Source organism: Microchirus variegatus, assembly GCF_963457635.1.
Source record: "Microchirus variegatus genome assembly, chromosome: 12".
Taxonomy (NCBI): domain Eukaryota; kingdom Metazoa; phylum Chordata; class Actinopteri; order Pleuronectiformes; family Soleidae; genus Microchirus; species Microchirus variegatus.
In genome coordinates, this window is record NC_139813.1 from 3,833,867 (window position 1) to 3,860,838 (window position 26,972).

Genomic DNA, 26,972 nt, shown 5'->3' on the forward strand with positions numbered 1-26,972 from the left:
TTTTCTTGTTTGCTGGTGTTTTCTTATTTGCTGCCGTTTTGTTACTTGCTGGCGTTTTGTTACTTGCTGGTGTTTTGTTATTTGCTGGCGTTTTGTTATTTGCTGGTGTTTTCTTATTTGCTGGCGTTTTTTTACTTGCTGGCGTTTTGTTACTTGCCGGTGTTTTCTTGTTTGCCGGTGTTTTCTCATTTGCTGGTGTTTTGGGGTTTGCAGTGCGTTTGCCCGCGTCGACCACCGTACAATTACCCATGCCTCCTCTATTTAGTCTTTGTGCTCCCCAGTCTCTTCATCAGGATTCACCAATGCACAATATAGGAAGGTGAAGAAGACAAGAAATAATCTGCAATAGACTCAGATCAGGTCTTTAAACAGCACATATTTGGAACACACCCAACAGGTCTATGTGAGCACAACCAAGTTGAACTATGAACTGTAGTGGTGTAGTCTACATGGTACTCTGTTCCTCATATGCACTTAAAAAAGCCATCATTTTCATATCACCACTTAAAGGGGAAATAAGTAGTTTATACTGCCATCTAGAGGAGAGGCTGAAATTTACAACAAAGACCTGTTGCTCTGCTCACCCCCTCCCTTCCCTGAGCGATACGGTATCCGCAGCTGGTCAAATGTCGTCCTCGTTGTCTTTCTCCGTGTCAGCAGATGAGGTTCGTGAGGTGAGGGAGACAAGTGCACCTGACTGCAGTACGCAGATCGGGGAGTGGCTCAACGTGGGTGGAGCTAAACGTTTGACTCCGCCCGCTAAACGTTTGATTCAGCGCGAGTGATTCAGCGCAAGTGACATCTGGTGGCGGAGATCAGGCAGCACATACTCAAACGTCAATGCAGTATAATTATATATATGCATTATATATATATAATATTATATAATATTTATATATAGCGAGAGATGATAATGTAATTATATAATTCCATGTTGTTATGTAAATCCCTTTTTAAACTAGATGCATTTATGGATGGATTAAAACTTAACAAACATGGATATTTAAAGTAGAATTTCTCTGTGTGTAGTCTTAAATGTAGAAGATAGAGATACCATCCATAGCCAGGAATTATTGTGCAAAATATTTTTACAGTAGCTCAAAAGTGGCGGATTATGCCACTTGGAAAATATGCATCTCCATCTACAACTGTTAATAATTTACGGTAAAATACTGGCAGCTATGGTTGCCAGAACCTCATCGTAAAACAATAAGGTGAGAATGTATTAACAGTTACAATTTTTTTTTTTTTTTTTTAAACAGTACTTTTCTATCACAAAACATGTCAATCATAAACCCTTTTACTATCATTTTCAAAATCTCAGCAGTAATATAAATCAGTTTAATCGATTAATCAATTTCACTGTCATTTTCTTGAAAAAAGACAGTTGTAATCTAAACCAGTAATTTTATGTAAACCTTACATTTTATGGTATGTTATTGCAGAAGTGAACTTATGTTCACTTTGTATGCGGTACTGTATATGGTGGTAAATATATAAATATATAATATGGTGGACTCATTTGAGAGTCAAGGGGCTTTACAGTCCATGTAGTCCTTCAAAATAACAACCTAATAGCATCCCAACTGTGTAGACCCTCCCTCTTTATTTATATTTTATTATTTAGTGTTGTCTGTGATCTTATTGTAGTGCTGAAAAAGACTGGTTTTGTTTCAAATATAACATGTTTCAAATGAACACAAGAGTCAGAAAATGCCTTTCAGCTATCATTGTAGCAGATGCTTCTTCTTCATGGCGGCAGCACCACCTGGTGGTCACAGCCTCGACAGGCTGTATCATGCATGAGTACAAACAAAGAAAAAGCTCAGATCCACTTTTATTTAATTGAGGAATAGGAAACAGTTAGTCAAATCAGTAAGTTAATAGATCAGAGACAATTACAATAATTATTAGCCTACACACACTAAATGACTTCAGTTACTTCTTTACAACTTTACATTGCTCTCATTCCATGTGAACAGATGACTCCTCAAACACAGACCTACAACACAAACTCAACATGGAGGCGAGACATTGAAGAGACGACACAGTAAAAACTACCAAAGCACTCGGAAAGCGCAGACCTCCACCAAGGCAGCTCAGCCCCAGACAAAATAGCGATAAAAATAGTGATATCATCTAAGGATCGACACCCATCCAAATCCGTCCACGACTTTTGGATTTATGTTGCTAACAGACAGACAGACAGACAGACAAACTCTGGCGAAAACATATACCTACTGGTGGAGGTCAACAAAGTGACAGTTTAACACTCAGGACACGGTGATATGAACGAGGACAACACAGGTTTGACAATGACAATCGATTTTCACAACTGAAATGATAAATTAATATAAATGGCAAACGAATAATGACAAGTGATGATGCATGCAATCAATCATCAGTAGTCCAAACACTGGAGTTTTGTTAAATCTACTATTCCCTCTGCACAGTGTTACCTGTCAGTCATATGTCAGGTGAGACAGGAAGTAACCAGTAAATGACTGGCTTCAAAATAAATGTCAGCAGTGCTACATGAGTTGAACAAGGTTTGTAAGATTCTCAGCAAGGATGATATCAGCAGTATATGTAAAATATACAAATGTCATTGTTCTGTTTAATCTTAAGAGCATCTGAGGCAATATAAAAATCCATATTAAATCATGGAGATGTTATAGGTACAGTGTAAAAAGTATTAGCAACAGTTACTGGTGAACTTGCATGTTGTAGCTGAATATTGCTCTCCTCACCCTAACCTTCCAAGAGTGTTGGAAGACCGACTGTAGGTTGCCTTCATTGAGCAACAAATTGTGGGCTATTGTAAAAACATGGTGGGTCAAAATGGCCTGCATCTACAGTGCTGACCCGGCTCCTGATAAATTAAAAAATTAAAAAATATATTTTGAATTCCGGCCAAATAAGAATCATTTTACTTACATTTCACACACCAGACCTTTAATAGTGAAAAATAAATAAAAAATAAAAAATTTTCTTCTTTTTTAAATCAGGGTGCCTCATTTTCCTCTTCTGTAGTCTGTTACTTAGGAGAGACCTTTTTGAATTTTAATGTCAGCAGTGTTCAGAAAGTTATAGACCAAAAACAAACAGCTCCTCTTTTCTATAACGATATTATTCTGAAAACAGGAGAAACACACTGAAACTGAGCTGAGAGTGTGAGGAGCAGAGCTGTGATGTAAATATTAAACTTCTCTCAGAGAATTACATTTTTTTACGCAGTATAGGGACAGCCCACAGAAGAGAGACGTTCCTCAGAGACAGACGTCATCAAACAGTGTTAGTTTTTATGTTACAGGATCCATCTTCATCATCATCAAGAATCCATCCTTGTCCTCCAGCAGAGTCTACTTGTACTTCAGGGCCAGCTGCATAAGAGGAATCACAGATACATAATTGAATATGACCATACATTATTTGTAAAAACCTATAGTGTTATAGCTGTGTTCACGTCACCTTGTGAGCAGTGTCTGCAAACTGCTGAGCCTTGTTCATCAGGTACAAAGTTTTGTCCTCAGCTCGTGTCAGTCTGTCTCCACGCTCTCCCAGAGCCACGTTCATCCTCTGAACTACATTACCCTCAGTGCTGCCTGTGACACGTTGGCCAAGCTGACCTACACACACAAAGTGTAAGTGGAGAGAGGTCAGGGAGATTGGGAAAAATTCACTGCAAACATGAAACATTTTGACCTCATTTGAATGTGTGAGTTTCTAAGGAAATTCTCAGGTGGATCTTTTAGTGAATAGAGGACCTCTTTTATTTTAAGATGACCTGGTTGACACTTGATGATGACCTGAGTCTCTTTGAAATCACAAAGTTCTATGTGTAGTTCTGAGTTTAACAATATATACAATTAAACAATGGTGTCTGAAATACACACTGTCTGATTACTCCTTAATTTAGTAATGGGAAGAAAAGCAAACTTTTAATTGTGATTCATCAAGATCAGGTGTGTCAAACTCATTTTCATTGAGGCCACATCAGCATATTGTTTACACTCAAAGGGCCAGATGTAACTGTCATACATAATAAATGTAACTAAATGTAACCAAATATAATGTAAACTAAAGGTAACTACTCCTTAACATATTGCTAAATAACCTTCTGTATTTATTACTTATTCAAGTTACAAATATGAGGTATTATAGATGTAACCCGGTCCGCGATGGTGTTTCTTGACAAACTAACAGTTTTAAAAGTCTGTATCTGGTCGGGGAAGACCTGCTCACACACCTTCAGCATGCACTGCTTCAAAAACACACCCTCAGAAAAAGACTTTGAAGCACGGGTGATTTCTTCAGCCACAGTAAAGCTCACTTTCACTGCCTCATTGTTTTTGGAGACATTTCTGAACACATTCTGCTGGGATCACAGTCTCAATCTCAATTTCACTCGTAGCGTACAATGATACACTGCAATCTAGTGGCGGGATGCCGTCACTTTGCGGGTAACGTGATTACGTTACCCGCAAAGGAAACGTAATCTATTGCGGTCCTCTATTCACTAAAAGATCCACCTGAGAATTTCCCATGCATTATGGGAAATGTAGTTTATGGTCAACGCACGCCTTAAAGCAGCATAGACCTATTTTAACACAGATTTTTAAGACCAATTAATCACTCGTGGGCCACATAAAATGACGTTGCGGGCCACATCTGGCCCCCGGGCCTTGAGTTTGACACATGATCTATATTAACAAATTTCAAGACGTGATATAAATTAGGTTTATCTCACAGGTTTAATTTTGAATTTATAATCTGCTTTCTGGGGACACATGTCAAGGTAGTGGCTAGTACTGTTGCCTTGCAGCTAAAAGACCCAAATCCATAACCCAGTCGGACCAGGGGTCTTTCTGTGTGGAGTTTGCATGTTCTCCATGTACTACAGTCCAAAAAAATGCAGAGGTTAATTGGACACACTAAATTGACAGTAGGTGTGGACATAACAATGAATGGTTGTTCATGTCTGTGTTGGGCCTGCATTGGACAGACAACCTGTCCAGGGTGTAGCATACTTCATACAGCATATTTCAGCCCAGGTCAGAGTTGGGGCACAAAAATTTGACAACGTCATAGTATTTGGTCTCAAAATTAACTTCCATTAGTTTTCAAAATTGTAAATGTTAGTTTTTTTTATTATAAATAATAATACTAATAATATTATAATAATAATAATAACAATAATAATAATGCATTTTATTTATAAGCACCTTTCAAAGACACAGAGACAAACAATAAAAAAAAGCAGACAACTGGATGACAGTCAACAGATAATTGAGTAAAATTATAGAGTAAGGTATTTTGAACAGGTAAGTTTTGAGCCTAGATTTGAAGAGGGGAATAGTGTCAGAGTTGCAGATCCCCCCATCCCATTTCTGCACAAAAGGTGACTTTGTGGAGAGGGTTCTTTGGGACCCACATCTCAGAGGATCTGTTGTGGTGAGGGAACACATTTGCCCTCGTTTTAAAAAATCGCCAAGCAAGGCCTCCACTTCCTGAGGGTCCTTCTTGTTGAGAGTATCCTGGTGTAAGTAATTTATGTGTGGTATACTGGCTGCACAGTGGCTGACAAGAAGAGACTGCAGAAGGTGTTAAAAGTGACTGAGTGTGATGGCCTTCTACTTCCCTCCCTGGACTCTATCGCAATCACTTCCATCCAAATCACCAACTGTTCAGCATGCTGCCCTCTGGCAGGAGGTACAGGACTAGCAAAACTAACAGGCTCAGAAATAGTTTGTTTCCATGGGGAGTCAGTACCCTCACTACACGAGAACAATCAAAAACACTGCTTCCTTGATGTGCAATATAGATATTTTGGACATTCATTCATAATATTATCTTGTTCCTATTATTGACCACAGGTATTTTAAGTTTGATTTTGATTTATAGAAGTTTGAATGGAAGAATATTAAAACAACCACATGGAGCAGTAACTACGATTAATTTGAGTAAACTGCATGATATGCATGCTGACAGTGTGACACTGTGAGGAAGTGATTTTTTGTCTCCGTCACAGTTAGAAAATATGGAACATATCCACTACATTGTGTTCAGTTGAAAAAAATATGATTATCAGAGCTGTTGACAAGTCTCCTAATACAAATAACAAATGTCTATATATGATTTTAGTATAACTGCAGCATCACACTGAACTATCGATATCATATGACACCAAGTTCATTGAGGTAAAGCACAAAGCACTGATCGAGAGTCATTTTTGGCACAGCGCCCAGCCATTACACTCTCCCTGTCAGTGGGTTCAATGGTACACTGTGCTCCCTCTCAGTCTCAAAGCCCTGTGCCTCCTAAAGAATGGCTATTGTATCCACTGCCTCAAAATAAACAAAGTTTCCTCTCATCTGACCGCCACATCACAGAGAAGCCTTTCTGCTGCAACACAGTGAGGACAATAGACAAAAAAATGACCCAGAGAGACACAAGGCCTGACCGTGGTGTTCTACAGCATAGGTAAGCAGAAAATCTGACAGTGTGTTGCTTTGAATCTCACAATGCTCAAAAAGTGACAATATGCCCAATTTAAGTGATGTGTTTGGAAGTGTGGTTGTATTCTGTGGTGGCACTGCTGTTGTGACTGTCTGCACAGATAATGTAACTGAGACACAGCAGCTCTATCTAAGTGAGACATGGGTTGTTGTAAACCAAGAATATCAGCGTTTTAGCTTGTGGCGAGCTGCTGGTCTACTGCTGCTCAGTTTAATTTAAATCAGGTAAATCTGAATGAAGGAGTGCTTCCAGAACACAGATAACCTATACAACAGCACTGTACCAGAACATACATACACATAGGCATGTGTGTAACAGCGTTTATGTACAGGCATGTTAAAAGCAACTGATAGATGTCAGCCTATACCAGATACATGACACATGACCTGTGTAATCAGATCTATAGGTACTCAGAACTCATTTACCTGTCTGACTGAGGTAACATCAGTGCTGTCCTTGGTGCTGAATATGTCCTCAGTCACTTTGATCAAAGTTGACAAAAACGACACAGCAACACATAACTGATATCACAGCACCATCATTACTACAAATTCCCTCAAACTGAGTAACTTATAAGGATGTATCAGGCAGCCTTTTCACAACAGCAGGGATACACGTGAAATGCACTCTGAAAATAAACATGACTTGATTGCATACATAGCTGCGTCCAAGAAAATTAGCTTGTTATGTTAAGTAATTTAGATCAATAAAAGCCATTTATTTTACATATACCAATGACCATTAATGAATTTACTATTGATATTACTATTGATATTTACTCATTAATTCCTCCACAAATGAAAACCTCCACTTTTGCAGTGTCGATGGAGGGCATCATTAGCTTGGGGAATGCTTAATTCTGGCAAGACCGATGATGCCATACAGAAAGCCTTGTACCTAGCCTCATTTACACTTTTGGCAGCTGGCTGATCATATAAGTGACATACATACTGGCAAAGAAGTGCAAATGTTGACTGCTCCAAGTTAAAGTAAGTACCTAAACATCTAAAAGCCTTAAGGTAGTCATCGTTCTCTCATGCAACATCAAATGTCGTTCTTTTCCCTTTGCCATAGAAAGCGCTGGTGGACACCCCGAGAATGTATGAATGCCAATCAAGGCTGAACACACACTGGTTCCAAGTGCAGATGACACCTCAAATTGTGCAAATAAAAAAGAAACAGAGGAAGAGAAAGGTACAGATACAGTTTGCTATCTCATAGTTTTATGCTTGTAATAAATGTAGTTTTTATGGTTTTTTATTTGTGCAGGGATGAATGAGTAAATATCAATAGTAATATAAATAGTGAATAAATCAATGGCCATTGGTAATTAATGCCTTTTATTGATCTAAATTACTTAACATAACATTTGCTCCGATATCGGTAACCATAGCGGCCACCATGTTTCAGTTCTGACAAAAAGCAGCCACCCAATTGGTGTAGAACGATCACGTGACGAACCGTGGCACCACTTTTGACCAAGATCTTATTATGCTGTGAAGGTACTAGTTCAGCAAAAAAACAAAGCAACAAGAATCGACTGGAATATTAGCGAATAACTTTTTTTTGGTGGATTAGCATGACTCGTTCTTTTTTACTGGAGATTATGTAGTTCCACGTCTGCGGAGCGGGATGAAACGATAAGAGGGTTCAACTTATGGCCTATTGGACGGAGTGGACAAGGATGGGACTGGTCAGGAGAGTTGACGGCATGGACACTGTAATGTTAAGTGATGTGTTTGGGGATATAGGTTTGCTCCAGAGTAATGCTGTAAAAATTTAATTAAAAGCTGACTGTGAGCCCTACTCACTGACTACGCCCCGTCACATCCCGTTTCCCCTCCTGCCTGAAATTGAGGCTGAACTCAGACACATGCTGGCCCTGGGCATAATTGAAGAGGTTGCAGGGCCCTCAGACTGGTGTGCCCCAATGGAGGAACAAAGAGCAGGTGCTAGTGTGTATTGATCTAAAACAATTAAACAAGGCAGCTGGATCCTACATTGGAGGATATTGCTCCCAAACTCTGGAGATCTTCCAGAGACAGATGTCGACACTGTTAAAGGATCATGATGGAGCTGTAGTGGTAATGGATGACATACTTGTTTCTGGAACAACAAGGAAAGAGCACGACGCACGTCTTGATGCCATGCTTAAGACCATAAAGGATAGGGGTTTAAAGTTGAACAAGGCCAAGTGTCATTTTGGCAAAACAGAAATACAGTACTTTGGCCACATCATAAGTGCGGAAGGCATGTGACGGAGACAAAGTTAAAGCCATCACACAGATGCCAAGTCCAACCAATGTTACAGAACTCAAACAGTTCATGGGTCTTGTCAACTATGTTGGGAAGTTCCTGCCCGGCCTCTCCTCTGAGCTGCATGCCGCCATTCCCCTGCTCAGGAAGGAAAGTGAGTGGCTGTGGAGTGGTGCACAAGAAGGGGCGTTGGAGAAGGTAAATACGATGCTCGTGTCAGCCCCAGCACTTGCATATTACAATGTCAACCGCAACACTGTCATCAGCGCTAATGCAAGTAGCTATGGATTAAGAGCAGCATTGTTGCAGAAACATGAGGGAGAGTTAAAGCCAGTGGCATTCTGCTCCTGCACGCGATCAGATGCAGAGAAGAGATACTCCCAAATTGAAAAGGAGTGTGTTGCAGGAGTGTGGGCATGTGAACGCCCACTATGTACAAGGCATGGAATGCTTTCATCTACAAACGGACCACAAACCACTCGTGCCCCTCATTAACTCCTGTGATTTGGACAAAGTCCCTCCAAGGTGCCAAAGCCAAAGTGCCAAAGCCTTCTGAGGTTCAATGTGGTGGCTGAGCACATCCCGGGGAAGCAGCTCGTTGTAGCCAATGCTCTTTCCAGGAGCCCACTGACTGACAGTGGTGATGAACACACAGACCAGGAAGTACAAGCATATGTTGAGTCAGTGGTGGAAAATGCACCTGTCTCATCACAAAAACTTGACAAAATCCGCTCAGCCACACTACAGGATGAAGAGCTGCAAAAGATTAGAGAGTGCAGTTCATTAGGAACAGATGGCCACCAAAGACATCACTGCTTCCATCCCTGCATGGATGTAATTCTGCCAGAGCTCACCTCTCTGAGACCAATGGACTGGTGTTGTATCAAGATAGACTAGTCATCCCTGCTGCAATTAGATCAGACATGCTCAAACAGCTTCATGAGGGACACCAAGGTCTGACAAGTTGTCGTGTTCGAGCCAGGATGTCAGTATGGTGGCCTCGGATCAGTGCAGAGATCACAAAGACTGTGTCAACATGTAAGTTGTGCATTGAAAACAAACCCACTCGTGAAGTGCTTCTCACCACACCTTTACCTGGGGGCCCCTGGCAGCACATTGCTGCTGATTTGTGTGAATTAGAGAGACAGAATTATCTCATTGTGACTGACTACTACTCTAGACACATTGAAATTGCTGACCTGTCTTCAACATCCAGCCACCAGGTCTTTTTCTCGGTCAGCAGTGGTAATGGGTAAGCTAGTAATAATGCTAATTCGGACATTAGTGTTTGTTAAGTTTTGTTTTATTGTGGCAGGTTTTACTTGGCACTGGTTTTCAGTAGTTTAACTTTGTTTGTTAGCAATAAAGGATTCAAACATTTAGTCAAACTAAAAGAAGATATATGGATGCTCAGATTTGCAAGTGTCTAGTTTTGACAAACAGAAGAAATACAATGTATATGACATGAAATGTGAGAGCTAATCATTAGAGACATAATAACCAGTGTAATTCCTTATCCCATACAAGTTAATATTGCAAAGTTGATGAAAAGTCTCCAGCATATCACTGGCAATTATCAATGTCAATATTCCCCTCTGATACATAATGTTAAGCAAATGTATTGTGTAAGTCAAACTAAAATGATGTCTTTTCTCTTACAGATAATCCTTACAGAACAGGCTAGGATCATTCATCAGGACCAAGAAATTCTTGACTGACCTCATGGCTTCCCTGGGACTGTGGGTGAACTTGAGTCGATTATTAGAGACATTTGATTTATTTTATGAAAGCTACATTTTTGTTTACTATTAAAATGTCAATATACACTCAGTCCTGTTACTGTAACCAAGATGCTGACTGGTGTTTGAATAAACAGTTAGATCATAAAACTGGAATTTCAATGTGTGATTTATTCTGACTTAGATAAATAAGTTCTTGTACTAAAAATTAAGGTAACAATTTGCATGGACATTTCTGAGTAGAATGAAAGAAAAAGAAATGAGTTAGAATAACTAAAAGGAGTAATTTTATCGCAATTAAAATTAAGTTGGTTCAACTTAAATAAGTTTGTAGAGGAAGAGGCAAATCATGTTGCTTGTACTAAAGTAATTGAGTTGGCCTAACTAGAACAGTTTTGTGGCATGTACTCAATACTAGCTAGTTGAAATAACTCAAAAATACCCATGCAAATTGTTACATCAATTTTTTAAGTTGAGCCAGCACATCATTTGTTAGAGTGTAATGACATCACCAAAGTCATCCCCAATTTTACAGATGTTGACATTTTCTCACAGCTGACAGTTTGATGTATTTTAGCAGATAAAACACAGGTGTTTTCTTATTGTGATGGGGTAAAATATCTGCCATCTAAAATACTTGTTTAAGCAACAGCTTCACAGGCTGAGTAATTACTTGCTTGAGTAAAGTTTGGACAGGTTTCTCCTCATCCAAGAGGCTTCTTCAGTTCAAAATTGCAACTCCAGCCCTGATCCAGCTGACAATGAGTATGACCTGGGTGAATGAAAACCTGAGTAGGTCGAACCATAGCTAGCTTACAATGATTGATCATACAATCAATGATAACATGACTTTGATGGCAGCCTTACTTCGACCTGGAGATTGACTTTTGTTTGCAACCACCATTTTCTTCATATGGTTCAAGAAGGCTTTGCAGCGATAGATGACAAGATTCATCGTGCAGGCATCTGAAAGAACAAGGCAAGCACATTATGAATCAGGTGGTTCACATATGAAATTAACATACATCATATAATATCACGTTGCACTACCTCCTGTGAGTTTAGACTGGCAGTTGATGAACTCTGTCTGCTTTGGAGGAACATAGCTCTTCCGTCGGATCTTCAGGGTTCTGGAACTAGAGGATGGTGAGGAATCAGTGGAACCAGCTCCAACCTCACCATGAGCACCTTGACCTGCTCTCCTCTGGCGGCCCAGCTTTCCCAGCTGTCCATTCTTCCCCATACGACCAGCTTTCCCCTCCAAGTGGGTCTGGCATGCATTGTACAGGATCTGGACAAAGATACACTTCTCTGCTGATGACCCAGCAACCCACTGGTCCACAGCATTGTCAAACACCAGGTCAAACTCTGGGCTGTCCTGGAAAGGTTACAGGAGAAGAAAGTGTATACTTACTGAACACTTAACATCCAAGTTATAACAACTTGATCTCTGTGCTATTAAGCATTATAATGCAGATCAGATGGTAAACTTTGGCCATAGAGAGATGCAAATGAAAAAAATACTCCATCCAGTCCACCTGAGACCAAAATAGTGTCACTGTCATCATATTTTACTCCATGATGTTTGATTCGATTGCTATGCTTCCATATCACTGGTGGAATTCAGTTGTAAGGGCATGTCTATACAATTTCTATCTGCAAAATAAAAAGGGGGCAAACATATGCTGCAATGTAGTTTTGTGACACAACCTTTATGCTAATTATATTGTTTGATGAATACTGGGGCCATGTTGGATTAAATAATATTGTGTCATACTTAGGTTTTATGGGGGATTATTTGAATATTATAATGCGTATTGGCAAGCGTATAAGGCAAAGGACTGAGGCCACACAGTGGCATTAATCAATAAATGTTTTTTATGTATTATATACATTATTATATATCCTTTTGATCTCAGTGACTTTTTATTAGCACATCATACAAACCCCTTGGGCCTGATATCAGCCTCTCAGCATTGATTTATTTTGTTTCCTGAAGTTGCCACACTGTGTGCTTAGTGGTGATGTTGCTCTGGGAAACCTGCATGAGGCTGGGTGGAAGTCCTCACAGTGTAACCACTGTTGCACTGCACTGGCCATTGGGCTTCCATGTCTGTGAACTGTCCGAGGCATGAATTTTCCACAAGCTCTGTCTCCAAATACATTTAACAGTGTTGCTGACCTTGTTGGGGTTGATGCCGTTGACCTGTTTGAGCTGGTCCACTGTCCACTGGCTCCTCTTGGTGAACGTGGGGGAGCCACCAAATTTCTTCACCTTTGTAATGTGGAGCTGATGTGGTCTTGTATTAGTCACTGTGTAAACAGATCAAGTATTAAAAAGGCGCTGAGACAGCTCAGAGACAGAGGCCCACTCTCACTCACAAAGAGACAGTGAAAAACAAAGTTTAGATACTTAAAGGTGAAGTAAGTAGTTTATAGTGCCATCTAGAGGAGAGGCTGAAATTTACAACAAAGAACTGCTGCTCTGCTCACCCCCTCAATTCCCTGAGCGCTACTGTATCCGCAGCCGGTCAAATGTCTTCCTCGTCATCTTTCTCCGTGTCAGCAGGTGAGGTTCATGAGGACAGGGAGAGGGCGAGCTACGCGGCCGTAGCAGACGAAGCGGAGAGAGTGGAGGCGGGACTTCAGCTACAAGTAAAGAGACGCTTGATTTGTTCTCTCGCGTTTGTCCTTACAGGCGCCGGTAGAAACATGGCGTCTCGCTGCTAACAGTGGCTATGCAACCGCGGCCCGCGACCATGTTATTTTACATGACTTTTTGAAATACTACGAAAATGAAACAAAAACTATTATACAGCGATGAGACAATGCAGGAGCACATAATATGTATAAAAAAGTGGATTTTGGGTTATATAAACCCATAAATACTACACAGTGTCCCTTTAACAAAAGGGTGACATGCCATCCATTCACAAGTGGTGGTGTACTCAGCTATTATAAGTAATATCATTTTAAAAAGGAACACATTGGTCTGCTTTTTGACAACACTACATTGAAAGCACTATATTTTGATTGTCCAAAAGGCAAAGTTCTGTCCATGCCTTTTGGACAATCAAATATGATGCTTTCAATGTAGTGTTGTCAAAAAGCAGACCAATGGAGGAGGCAAAGGCACTGTTGGTTGCAGAACTAGAGCCTCTTTTTAGGCTGCCCCAGAGACAAATCACAGCAAGCCACTGAAGGTATGGCTGACACTACATTTTCTCTATTTTTTTGGCATTACTTATATCATTAAATATATCCATATTTATTTATAAGGATGTTAATAAGGCTGAACAATATACTGTCCCAGTTGGAAAAACATCAATAATAATAATAATAAAAAGACAATTAAAACTCATCTGCTGTGGTGATCCCTACACTGTATCAATAGGATCACTGGATCAATATTTCCAATATTTTCTAATATAACTTTTATGTGCATCTCAAACCGCTGGAAAAATGTGATGTGCGGCAGAGTAGAGGAGGGCACACTGAACTAAAAGAAAACAATGGATTTGGTGGCGACGCTTTCACAGCGAAATAGTTGGGACGAGAGACCCCGAGACAGAATGACGAGAGAGAGCCCGACTGTGAGCTCAACACACCGCGTGAGCGAATGTACAGACTCTGCGTGACCAATCTGTGTATCTTTTTTGGGCTAGAACATCATGGTAACTTATACTGCAGACCTAACCATGTTTCAGCTTGAAATTGGCAAAAAAGCGACTTTCACTGATCGTCTCATTTGAAAGTAGTGTTGTGTGTCAGATACTCATCTTAGGGCATGCATTATGACCAAACACAGTCATGCAGTTACAGTAGCACTAACTTGCAGGCATATTTCAATCTTCTCTGCAGTCTCTCATCCACACCTCTATCTATATGTCTGTTTATGTTTAGGTCATGTTCTTACAAATTGGATGCTGAGCATCGAGGGCCTAGTGGTCATGGGTCCACACCAGAATACTCTGGCAGGAATGGCAGCGTTTTTCACATGCTACTATATGTTCAATCTGGTGTACCAAGAGGAGGCATCAAGCACGCTGGAATTCATCCAAAGGTATGTGCTTGAAGGTGATGCTAGTGGATTACTGTTTTGTTACATTTTCCATAATGAATAACATAAGGTGTTACTTCTATTCAGCTTCCTGCATTTCCATTGTATTGCATTGCAAAGTCACTTTTCTGCTTCAGTTTGCATGGACACATTTTAGTTTTATAGTTTTGCATATTTGGAAAACTGATAAGTTTGTCTCCACACCTTGATGAGTTCTGCTGTCTCTTGTAAACATTGTATGTGTGACTTCAGATGCTTCATCGGGATCAACCCAACCACTGGAATGAAGACAACAAAGTGGAACAGGCAAAGAAGTGGGAAGGTACATGAGAAGAACAACAACTGTGTCCGCCCTCATGTCTCTACACTTCTAAAAAGAATAATGGACTTTCAATGGCTCTAGGACTGTTGGAAACAAAAGGGACAATGGCATCGACAAAAGTGAATCAAATATGGTTAGTTTTTACATTTTACACATTTGATGTTGGGTTACAAAGAGTGGCTATGCTGCAATATTTTATTGCAGTCTGTCTTATTTATCTCTTTTTATGCATTATATGTATTTTTTTTTTAGGTCGGGATGATGCGTACTAAAATATGGCATTGATTATGAAAAAGGACCATTTGTTGTGCCTCAGATTCTGTTTAAAGGGTTGTTCATGCTGTTGAAGAAAAGTATTCTTTAAATGGGTGGATTATGTTTTTTGATGAAACATTTTATAACCCGCAGTCTCATTCAACACAACCACATTTAAACTTACACAGCTAGAGTCAACTATGTACACTGTAGAGATGATGTAAACTCACTCTGGTGAACTATTAAATTTAAAAGGAGTGATGCTTCATTTTAGGTAACAATGTTGAACGTTTGTCCAAGTTCTTCTGTGTCAGCATGTTCTACTTGTAGTTCGATTTCGGAACTGTTTGGATGCGCAACACTGAAAATGGCTCCATCTGAAACAGCGTCACTCAGCACAACGCTCTGAACTTTGTAATCAGCAGCTGCTACAACAGCCAGCTACAAGTTGCATTCAATACTCCCACAACAGCAGCTCCTCCTCCTGTTCCACAGTGGGGCTTCAACTGCTAGTTTAGATGAGACACTTCATCTCATGTTGCTCTAGACGTGCGTGTGAAGAGGAGTGATAAAAAATATGCTGCACAATAGATGCACTGTATGAAAGTGTGAGTGAATAGGTGAATGGCAAAACTGTAGTATAAAGCAACGTTGAGTGGTCATGAAGACTAGAAAGGTTAGGGTTAGGGTGTGTGTTATGTAAATACACACAATTTACATTGTTGACGTATTGGGTTGCACCCGGAAGAAAACAAATTACTGAACTTTCAATCTACTTTTCCACCAGGAAAGTGAAACGTTTAAGACTTTTGCCTGGACATTCTATCTAGACTGACTTATTTGGAACAGGGGAACTGAACTTTAAGGTACCCAGCTAGTGAGTTTTTAATTATATTTTAAAATTGCTGCTTGCGTCTCGCTTCTGCATGGCTGGACAGCTGGATTCTCACGGTACTTCTTGCGTGTTTTTTCATGATCCGTTTGTTGTATTTTTTAACATAATATGTCATCCGTCAGAAATAGAAATACTGCGTATCCACTCTGACCTTCCACAACTGAGCGGACCAGACACGCAGTCGTTACACAGACGTTCGCAACCACTTTACTTTATCTGAGATGCAACACAACCGTTTCCGCAACCAGTGTATTTTGGGGGTGAGAGGAGCAGTAGAATGGTTTAGAGATTTGTGACCATAAACACAAGCAATTGTGTGTGAGTTAACCTCATAACTCACTTTTACCTTTAGGCAGGTTTTGATTTTATTAGACAAACCTTTAGTTAAGAGGCTGAAATTAGGGCTTGTGGTTTTGCAATGTAGGAAGTCAGAAACACTTTGGGACTGCTCTCAAATATTTCATAATTTACGTGGATATAACATTTACCCTATTTGATTGGATTTGTTAGTTAAAAAAGTAAATCTTCAATTGGAATAATCGAGATAACCGCGAGAAAAGAAGGATTCTGCTTCAACTCAAGGATCTGCAGCAGCTGAGATGGCGGAGTCGCAAACCGTTGCTAGCTTGGTGCAGGAACTTGACAAACACAAAGTAAGCTTGGCCGCAGAACTCAAAGCGTTTCTCACGACATCTTCAGCTCAGCTGCCGTCTTAGGGTGAATTCCAATTCCTTGCTTAACCCTCAATCTCAAAAATGCGCGCTCCCTCTAGTGCAAGTGCTGTCCCGATTCTCAGAAAAATTAAGTTGAGGGGCAAGTTTAAGGGCTGTATCGCCCTCAATATTGAGATTTTCCAAGACCACCCTTGGGAGCTAGGGCTACCCAGAATGCATTGCGTGTTTTCACATAAGAAAGATGGCGTCGAAAGCAGTGAAGAGAGTGTGATACAAATTAGGTATTTTCTTTGTTAATAGAGATATAAAAAATATGAAAACCATTCTATTATCTTAGTTTATCCCCATATTATGGATTACTGACGTCATTGTTGCGTAACTTTTGTCAATAGCCGGCCGGTGCGGACAAGCGATGGTTTGCTATGGTTTACCCTTCAATAAGCCGTGGTGTGTGGTAACTGTCAGCTGAATATGTCCGTGGTTGTAGTATTTGTATGAGTATCATCTTATAACTAACTGACAACCTAATAACTTGACTGAAAAACGGATCGTAATAAATAATCCTGACGTAAATGTGTTCTTCTTCTTTTTTGGAGTTGACAGACTGCTGTTGACAGACGCAGCTTTGGCGTTATTCTGCCCCCTACAGTCTGAAGACGTATCTGCATTTACGGGGTGTCCCATTTCTAAGTGACAAAATAACCCTCAACACTTGGTTTTGAGGGCCAGTTAAGATTAAGGGTTGAGCTTGAGGGTTAAGATAGAAATTGGCCCTTTGTTTTAAAAAGAATTCTCCATTATTGTAGCCCCTTTATTACTAGATGTGTTTAACCATTCCCTGTCTATAGGAACACTGCCAAAAACTCTGATGGAGCCATCTATCTCAGTTATCCTGATAAGAATCCTGCTGAGTACAGTTCCTATCGACCTATATCACTGCTAAATGTTGATGTTAAAATACTAGCGAAAAACATTGGCGAGAAGATTGGAAAACCTCTCTCCCTTGAATAATTTCTGAGGACCAAACTGGCATCATTAGAGGTTGTCAGCTGTCATCAATTATAAGACGTTTAGTAAACATTATCTCTTCCCCATCCAATGCTATGAAGCCTGAAGTAGTGCTTTCATTGGATGCGGAAAAGGCCTTTGACAGGGTGGGATGGTAGTTTGGGTTTGGGGAAACATTTATAACATGGATATGCCTGCTTTATTCTTCACCCCTTGCCCGTGTTAACACAAATAGACAGTGCTCAACATACTTTCCCCTGTCCCATGGAACCCACCAAGGGTGTCCACTGTCACCCATTCTGTTCACCCTTGCTATCGAACCGTTAGCCATACTGCTGAGAAAAATACCACATCTGCAGGGTATTTGACGGTAATATATTGAGCATCGTGTCTCCCTGTATGCAGATGACGTACTCATTTATATAACAGATCCTGTCAACTGTGCTAATAAAATCATAAAGGTACTAGAGGAATTTGGTAAATATTCAGGCTACAAAATCAATTTCCAAAAAACAATGTGTTTCCCATTAAACTCTAAAGCCAAATCACTCAAATTATCTTGCCATTCCTCTGGAATTAGCATGGATTGCCTCAAAGCAACTTTTTCCGCTATCTTCAAGTATGCAGTTTTGTGAAAGACCATTGCAGCACATTCCCATCTCTGCCTGCTGACTTGCCAACAATTCTTGACAGGCCTCAAAGCCTGACAAGGATGATTTCAAAATTAAAAGGATGATTAAAAATGGCTTTGTCACGACTCCTCGCCGCAGTCCCTTTTACGCCTTTGACCTGGAGTCAGACCCAGAGTTAGAAGACACTTTCGCAAGTGAAACCTCCACAACGGACGTTCTTCTTCTTCTGCAGTACAATGTACGCAACCGGATATGCCCACAGTAGTGCCCGGACCAGGAGGATCTGCTGTTCAGGAGAAATGCTGTTTACGTAACTTGACCGGGCTTTTTCAGAAATCTCGCTGAGCCCGAGATTACAATACAACACAGTGTTCTCAGCAGTGGCTGAACTGTTTTTTTCGAACCATATACACACCAAAAAAAACAGCGTTAATTTGAACTTCCGTTCTAGGTCCGCTTTAAATACTGCCTTTCTTAGTCTAATACAGTATAAAGAACTACATAGAATGCATTTCAGTAAAGCCAAATTAGCTAGATTTTTCCCAGGCTTGTAATAAATGTGCCCGTGTTCCATCTGACCTAGCCCATACCTTCTGGCTGTGCTCAAGTCTAATAGGATTCGGGAGGAACTTTTTTAAGATTATATCTGAGGTTTTAGATACAAATATCGCTCCTTGTCCAAGTATTGCTATATTTGGAATTGCCCTAAACTACTCTGAATTTACTTAAAGGTGAAGTAAGTAGTTTATAGTGCCATCTAGAGGAGAGGCTGAAATTTACAACAAAGAACTGCTGCTCTGCTCACCCCCTCCCTTCCCTGAGCGCTACGGTATCCGCAGCTGGTCAAATGTCGTCCTCGTTGTCTTTCTCCGTGTCAGCAGGTGAGGTTCGTGAGGCGAGGTAGAGGGCGAGCTACCGCGGCCGTAGCAGACGAAGCGGAGAGAGTGGAGGCGGGACTTCCGCTACAAGTAAAGAGACGCTTGATTTGTTCTCTCGCGTTTGTCCTTACAGGCTCCAGTAGGTACATGGCATCTCGCTGCTAACAGTGGCTATGCAACCGTGGCCCGCGACCATGTTATTTTACATGACTTTTTGAAACACTACGAAAATGAAACAAAAACTATTATACAGCGACTAGACAATCCAGGAGCACATAATATGTATAAAAAAGTGGATTTTGGGTTATATAAACCCATAAATACTACACATTGTCCCTTTAAGAGAAATTAAATGTTTTAGCATTTGCATCTCTGATTGCCCGCAGATGTATACTTCTACACTGGAAATCACCTTAACCCCCAGCAGATAAGTCTTGGTTAAATGAATTAATGTCATTCCTTAAGCTAGATAAAATTTTTGCTTAGAGGGTCGACTAGCAAATTCTACCTACATGGCCTCTCATATTTTGATAAGGTAGCTAACCCTTCTTTCGAACGAATCATTTGAGTGAACGAACTGACTGGGATCACTTCATGAACTGATTAGTTCCTTTCTCAGTTCAGTTGAGCTCAGCAGCGATCGTGGCGGCCGGGAGTGGAACTGCCACGTTCTGTGAATCACTCGTGAAGTCGTTCGCCGAAACCGTCACTCACTTGTGAATCATCAGCAAGCGACGCCAGCCAACGTGCGCCGAGCGGGGAGAGAGTGACTAGTAAGAAGAACTGTGTCTGCCGTGCTGCTGTGAGTCGTTTGTGCTGTCAGTCACTGACTCCGTCATGATTAGCAAACAAACTGACACACAGAGAACTGGAGAACTGTGGATGAGGACATGAATCCCGTTCGCGCTGTCACTCACTCAATGACCCGCGGCGCGAACGTACTGCACTCAGGGAGGAGGTGAGTCATGTAGCAGGACACTGGGCTCCTGCTTAGCACTGAACGATTCGGTGAACAAATCTTTTGAACAAATCATTTTAATGAACGGATTCTAGTGATTCAATATGCTCAAATGAACTGCCGATCCCATCACTAATGTTTTTGAACTGTCACTCTAATGCAGTGGTCTTGGTACACAGTTAGATTTATTGTTACAATGTACATTTTGTGCCACACTTCTTCTTACATGGTCATTGACAGCTCAGCCATCCATAACTGACTTAGGTTTACAAAAGTAATGTGTACTGATGGCTGGTATGAAACACAGAAGATGAATAACCTGTTCTTTGAACAAAAAATTTATTAAATACACTTTTTCCATGAACACTACTTTGTTCCCTGTCTGCACGGGTGTGTCTAGAATTGTTTTCTTGGGGGGGCAAACAAGGGGCACAGACTGTGGAAGCGTGGCACACTAAAATTACTTTTTTTTTTTTCTTCTTTTTTTAAATGCCCCACAGTCATAGATCATAATAAACAGTAGGTTGAGGTATGTGTTTCACGGTTTCACTATGTGTATCTAAGACTACTTCTTTGTTAACTTACAGAGACAGAAATGTGATTAATTTTAAAGACATCCTGCTGCCTTTCTTGACATTGTGGACATATCCTGTTCAGTTCATTTAAACTTCTTATGCTGTAGGCTACTCCTTCCTATTTGATAGATAGATAGATAGATAGATAGATAGATAGATAGATAGATAGATAGATAGATAGATAGATAGATAGATAGATAGATAGATAGATAGATTCTTGATTGTGAAAAAGGTCTCAATATTTTGACATGTGTATGAAATAATCTTTTTGAAGCCAACACTAAATGGCTATCCTCCACTCTAGATTCAAGATTCAAAATGTTTGTCATATGCACAGTAAAGAAACACGTTTCCCTGTACAATGAAATTCTTACTTTGCTGTCCACCAGCATAAAGTAGAAAGAAATGTTTCAAAAAGTATAATATACATAAGAAAAAATAGTAAATAAATATTATCAAAAAACTAAAATAATATATATGCATGAAATAAGTATAAACATGTGCATGAGTAAGAAGAACTGTACATAAAGTGCACACTGGTTGTGCACGATGTTGTGCAACAGTTTTAAAGTGACGTGTCAGGTTTAAAGTGACACTTGTAGTCCTGCTCAGCTGTTCAGGATTCTGATGGCAGTGGGGTAGAACGAGTTCTTTAGACGGGTTGTCCTGCATTTGGCACTCCTGTACCTCCGTCCTGAGGGCAGGAGTGTAAACAGTCCATGTTGTGGGTGGGTGCTGTCCTTTATGATGGTGGCAGCTCTCCTGTGGACTCTGCGGTGGTAGATGCTGTGCAGAGAGGGCAGTGGAGACCTGGTGATCCTCTCTGCTGTCTTTACCACTCTCTGCAGGCGTTTGCGGTCCATGGCCGTAGTGCTGTCGTACCACGCGGTGATGCAGTTGGTCAGACTGCTCTCCACGACACAGCTGTAGAAGTTGCTGAGGATCTTTGTCGACATGCCAAACTTCTTCAGCCTCCTCAGAAAATACAGCCGTTGCTGTGCTTCCTACAAAAGCCTCCATACTTTACCTCCATACATACTATTTTATGAAGCAGCTTGTAACTTTTGTTTGAAAGGCGAGGAGACGCACACACCACACGTTTGTTTTTTTCCACCTTTGCTGGCGCAGGCTAATGTTTCCCATAGACTTCAATTCATTGAAGTTAGAAAGAATGTGGCGTTCCACACATAATGACAGTCACTATGTCTTGTGGAAGAACAGTTTTGATATATATAAAAAAGCTCTTAGACATGCAAGAACTTCTTGAGAAAAATAAGAGTTCCTTTTCAGCACTGTAGCCAGGCTGACGGAGAGCCACGATGCAACGAATCCATCGATCCCTCGATCGCTGAGTAGTAATGACTTTATAACATTTTTTAACGATAAGATAGCAATGATCAGAGATAGAATTAACAACCAGTTTAGTACAGCGAGCCTAGACTTAATCGCGGCTCCAGCTTTACATGTACTGAATCATTTTATTCCTATAAGCCTCCCGGAGCTGACCTCACTGGTCTCCTCCTCTAGACTTACTACATGTCAGTTGGACCCTGTACCAGCTAGACTCCTTAGAGAAGCTCTACCACAAGTTGGTAATATTTTACTAGATCAAGTAAATATGTCTTTACTGAGCGGCTGCGTCCCAAAGGCCTTTAAGATGGCAGTAATTAAGCCATTACTTAAAAAGCCTTCTCTCGACAGCAGCATTCTGAGTAACTATAGACCGATCTCGAACCTTCTTTTTATTTCAAAGATTTTAGAAAAAGCTGTAGCCATCCAGTTGTGTGATCACCTGTGTAGCAATAATGTATTTGAAAAGTTCCAGTCTGGGTTTAGAACCCACCATAGTACAGAGACTGCACTACTTAGAGTAAAATATGATATTCTTATGGCCTCTGAAAAAGGACTGGCTTCTATACTGGTTCTGTTGGATCTCAGTGCAGCATTTGATACGATAGATCATGAGATCCTGCTACATAGACTAGAACAAGACGTTGGGATTAGAGGATCGGCACTTGTCTGGTTCAAGTCCTATTTATCGGACAGATTTCAGTTTGTGTAAACGAGGAATCCTCCATACTCACTAAGGTCAACTACGAAGTCCCTCAGGGTTCTGTGCTTGGACCTATTCTTTTTACCCTGTACATGCTGCCATTAGGCAACATTCTCAGGAAACACAACATAGATTTTCATTGTTATGCAGACGACACCCAGCTCTATGTATCTGTACGACCGGACGACCCAAACCCATCTATTAAACTCCAGGATTGTCTCATAGACATACAGACGTGGATGACTCGTAACTTTCTGATGCTTAACACAGAAAAAACTGAGGTAATGGTCCTTGGGCCAAAAGAAATAAGAGCAGCACTTGGAGCTCTAAACCTAGGCAGTAACACTTCAGTCCCTTGCACTACAGTAAGGAACCTAGGAGTCCTGTTTGACCAGGATTTATCACTGGATGAACACATTAAGCATATATGTAGAACAGCCTTCTTCCACCTTCGCAACATCAAGACAATTAGAAACATTATATCAAGACAAGACTCTGAGAAACTTATCCACGCCTTTATAACCTCTAGGCTGGATTACTGTAACTCCTTACTGTCTGGATGTCCTAGTAAGTCCTTGAGAAGCCTTCAACTTGTCCAGAACGCAGCAGCACGTATACTGACTGGAACCAGACGACGTGATCATATAACTCCTGTCTTGGATTCTCTTCACTGGCTCCCAGTGAAAAGTAGAATCGATTTTAAAATACTTCTACTTACATACAGGGCCCTGAATAATCAGGCACCTTCTTACATTTGTGACTTAATCACTTTATATCAACCGAATAGACCGCTGCACTCCTTGAACTCAGGTCTACTGGTTATTACTAAAATAACTAGAAGTAGAATCGGTGGTAGAACATTTAGCTACCAGGCTCCTCTCCTGTGGAACCAACTTCCGCTTTCAGTCAGACAGTCTGACTCGGTCTCTGCCTTTAAGGTGAGACTGAAAACCTACCTTTTTAACATAGCCTATAGTCGAAGCTAGATCAGGTATGTCTTATCTTATCTTATGCTGCCATAGGCTTAGACTGCTGGGGGAATTTCCCATCATGCACCTAGAATGAGCACACAGACTTTGCACGAGCCGCACTTTCTCTACCCCGTCCTCGAATTTTTCTTCCCTCACCACTTACCCGATGTACCCCCATGAGATGTAGCACATAAATCTACATGTAGCACATCTCTAACTGATTTTTAATCTCTTACAGTTCTGCTGACACCAGTGAACGACATGAGGTCAGGACAGGAAAGAGGACCCCGTCATCCCCAAGTCTCTGACCACAACAGTCTTCACTACAGGCTGTGACAAACCCAGTGATCCAGATGGATCCTGGCATTTAAAGACTTTTTCACTTTTTATTCTTGTCATTGTGTATTGTATGTTTTGGGTAACATCTACTGCACGTCTGTCGGTCCAGTAGTCCTGGTAGTTTTTCCTTACCCTTGTCGAAGGTCTAAGGACAGAGGATATTACCAACCCTGTGAAGTCCCGTGAGACAAACTATGTTTTGTAAACTGTGGGCTATATAAATAAAGATTGATTGATTGATTGATTGATTATGCTAAGCTAGCGCACTGTGCTAACGACTTTGTGGCGATTACCGCCCAGAGCTTGTTTCGGAAGCAAGGTGACGGTGTGGCTTTGTGGAAAATAGTTTTTATTCACAGGGAAAAGTTCACAGCAAGTCCCACATTTGCTGCGTCTGTGCTCCTCTCTGCTTTTCCCTCTCTCTCTCAATGTCTCTCTGTCAATCTCTCACTCTCTGTGTCTCTATCACTATCTCAGTCTCCGTCTCCCTCCGTCTCCGGACCCAGCCTACTGTAAGAGACCAGAACCAGGTTATAAACGTGCTTATATAGCTGATTACCTGATTCTGTCCACCAACTCTGGATTTTTTGAATGTCGATCGGACAAACTTGATTGCCAGCTCTGCTGTGGGGACAGGCAGGGTGGCCAATCATATTTCAGGGGTAGCCAGTGCCACCCCCAGCCACCCGGTGGCCACGCCACTGCCTGTCTGCATCTCCAATGTGAAGGTAGCATGCTAAGAAACAGTTATTATCATCTACAATTCTTTCTGGTCTTAACATATATATATGTATATATGTATATATATATATATATACATATATATTTATGTATATATGTATATGTATATATATATAATACGTGTAGTGTTAAACCAAGTTGACAATGTGCTAATATCAGAGCACGCTATGTGCTGAATTGAAGAGTGCAGAGCTACTGTGAGTGTATACTACACGAGCAACAGAGGTTACACAGTACATGATCTCACACGGCAAACTGCCAACTCAAGTGAGAGGTGAGAATGATGAATGAAACTGGGTTTAATTCATCTCCGTATTTAACTGTAGCAGTGCTCTCTGTGACTAATGTCCAGTCTCTTCATTACAAGTCAGTTAGCCATCAATGTGATCTAGAAGGGTTAGAAGGGTTATCTTAATGTGGATGAAAACCATTAAAATGTATCACTGATATATCCAATACAAAATGTGGATTTTATACCTCTAATATTTTGTCTATCTTCAAGCATTAAAACAATCACTGATATTTCCTCTCAACTAACAAGCAAACCAAAAGCAGAAATGTAAGTGCAAGTACTCTTGAGTGAATGCGTAAGGAACTGATAAGGAATGTTGAGGGTTTTGATATTGTTACAGCATCTGAGGATATATGGCTCTGATGCATCAGCAGGCCATATTTTTAGACACAATGTGATACTGGAGAGAGATGGTTTTCAGTTTCCACGCCATAGTTAACCTTCAGCATTTGCTTTACAAACATTATTAAATAAAATAACAAGTTGACGTAGTGTAATGGCATATGTTCTCATGAAAAATGTTTGTGTAGCTCTCCCAAAAACCACTCTCAGTGCTTTCAGACAATTATTTAGCAATAATTTCCATAACATGAAGCCTGCACTCTATGTTGACCAGTAGGGGCAGTAAAATAAGCTTGATTTGGTCAGCTGTCAAGATAATATTCATAAATGACTCATGTAACTCCATATTGACAATCTTGTGAAGAAGCTTAAACTTAGATTGGGCTTCTTCTTTAGAAATAAATTTTGTTTTTCTTTGTCCACCAGGAGGTTAGGACATTGGTACACTTTTATCTATAAGGTGATGCTTGGTCTCCTGCCTTCTTACATCTGTAATTTAATCACAAGGAGAAATGTTGATTCTTATTGTTTGTGGTCAAATGACCATTTGTTGCTCTCTGTTCCATTTGCCCGCACAGAGCTGAGTAAAAAGGCTTTTGTATACTCTGCTCCTGCTGCATGGAACGCGTTGCAAAAAGACTGGAAATTACCTGAACTTATTTCATTGGATGCGTTTAAATCCAGATTGAGAGCATTTGAGACATCCTCCTTGACATGTAACTGTTTTTTATAATCTGTAATTTTATGTAATTTTGTAAATGTAATTTTACTGTAACTTTATGTAACTTTTGCTGCCTCTTGTCCAGGACTCCCTTGAAAAAGAGGTTCTTAATCTCAATGGGACCTTCCTGGTTAAATAAAGGTTAAATAAAAAATTTAAAAAAACTATGGGTTGTGTATATTACATTCCATGGATGCTTGGCCAAAATTGGAGGTCAGACATTACCTGACACACAGATGAACGTTGCATAGTCTGCTTTATTTCCACTCAGCAGGAAGGACATCCTCTTCTTTTTCCTCCTCCACACCTCAACTGCCACCAGCATCCGCTCATCATGAGGAATGAAGATTTCTTTGTTGATGGCAGACTGAATGTTCATTGTGGTCCTGTGACCTACACAAGCAATGGATGGACACAATCTGTTTAGACACTGAGCTAATGTTCACACAGTGTCAGTGCCTGAATTGAGCCACTGAGACGCTGATGAAAACAGCTGATCAGGCAAACAACCAGACATGGGAATCAAACCCACAACCTCCAGTTTGAAAGATGACTCACTCTACCACTGAGCTAATGTCACATTGTTGTTCATGTTATGTCCCTGTAAACCAACAGGATGAATGGAATAACAATGGAATAATAAACTATATATTTAAAAGTTGCCAATGTTACAAGTTGCTTAACAATGACCACAGAGTTAAAATGGTTTGTAATTATATAGCGCTTTTCTTGATGACCATTA

General features: G+C 40.5%; 1 protein-coding gene across 1 annotated transcript; it reads right to left on the bottom strand.

Annotated features, from left to right (window-relative positions):
- Positions 1–3,349: 3,349 nt before the first annotated feature.
- Positions 3,350–26,612, bottom strand: stxbp6l (syntaxin binding protein 6 (amisyn), like). The gene is made up of 6 exons (XM_083899130.1): positions 26,456–26,612; positions 12,697–12,827; positions 11,565–11,892; positions 11,382–11,480; positions 3,472–3,629; positions 3,350–3,383 (listed from the first exon to the last, which is right to left on the bottom strand). Exons 1-6 carry the CDS (start codon positions 26,607–26,609, stop codon positions 3,363–3,365), a joined length of 891 nt encoding a protein of 296 aa, XP_083755256.1. The 5' UTR covers positions 26,610–26,612; the 3' UTR covers positions 3,350–3,362.
- Positions 26,613–26,972: the final 360 nt, after the last annotated feature.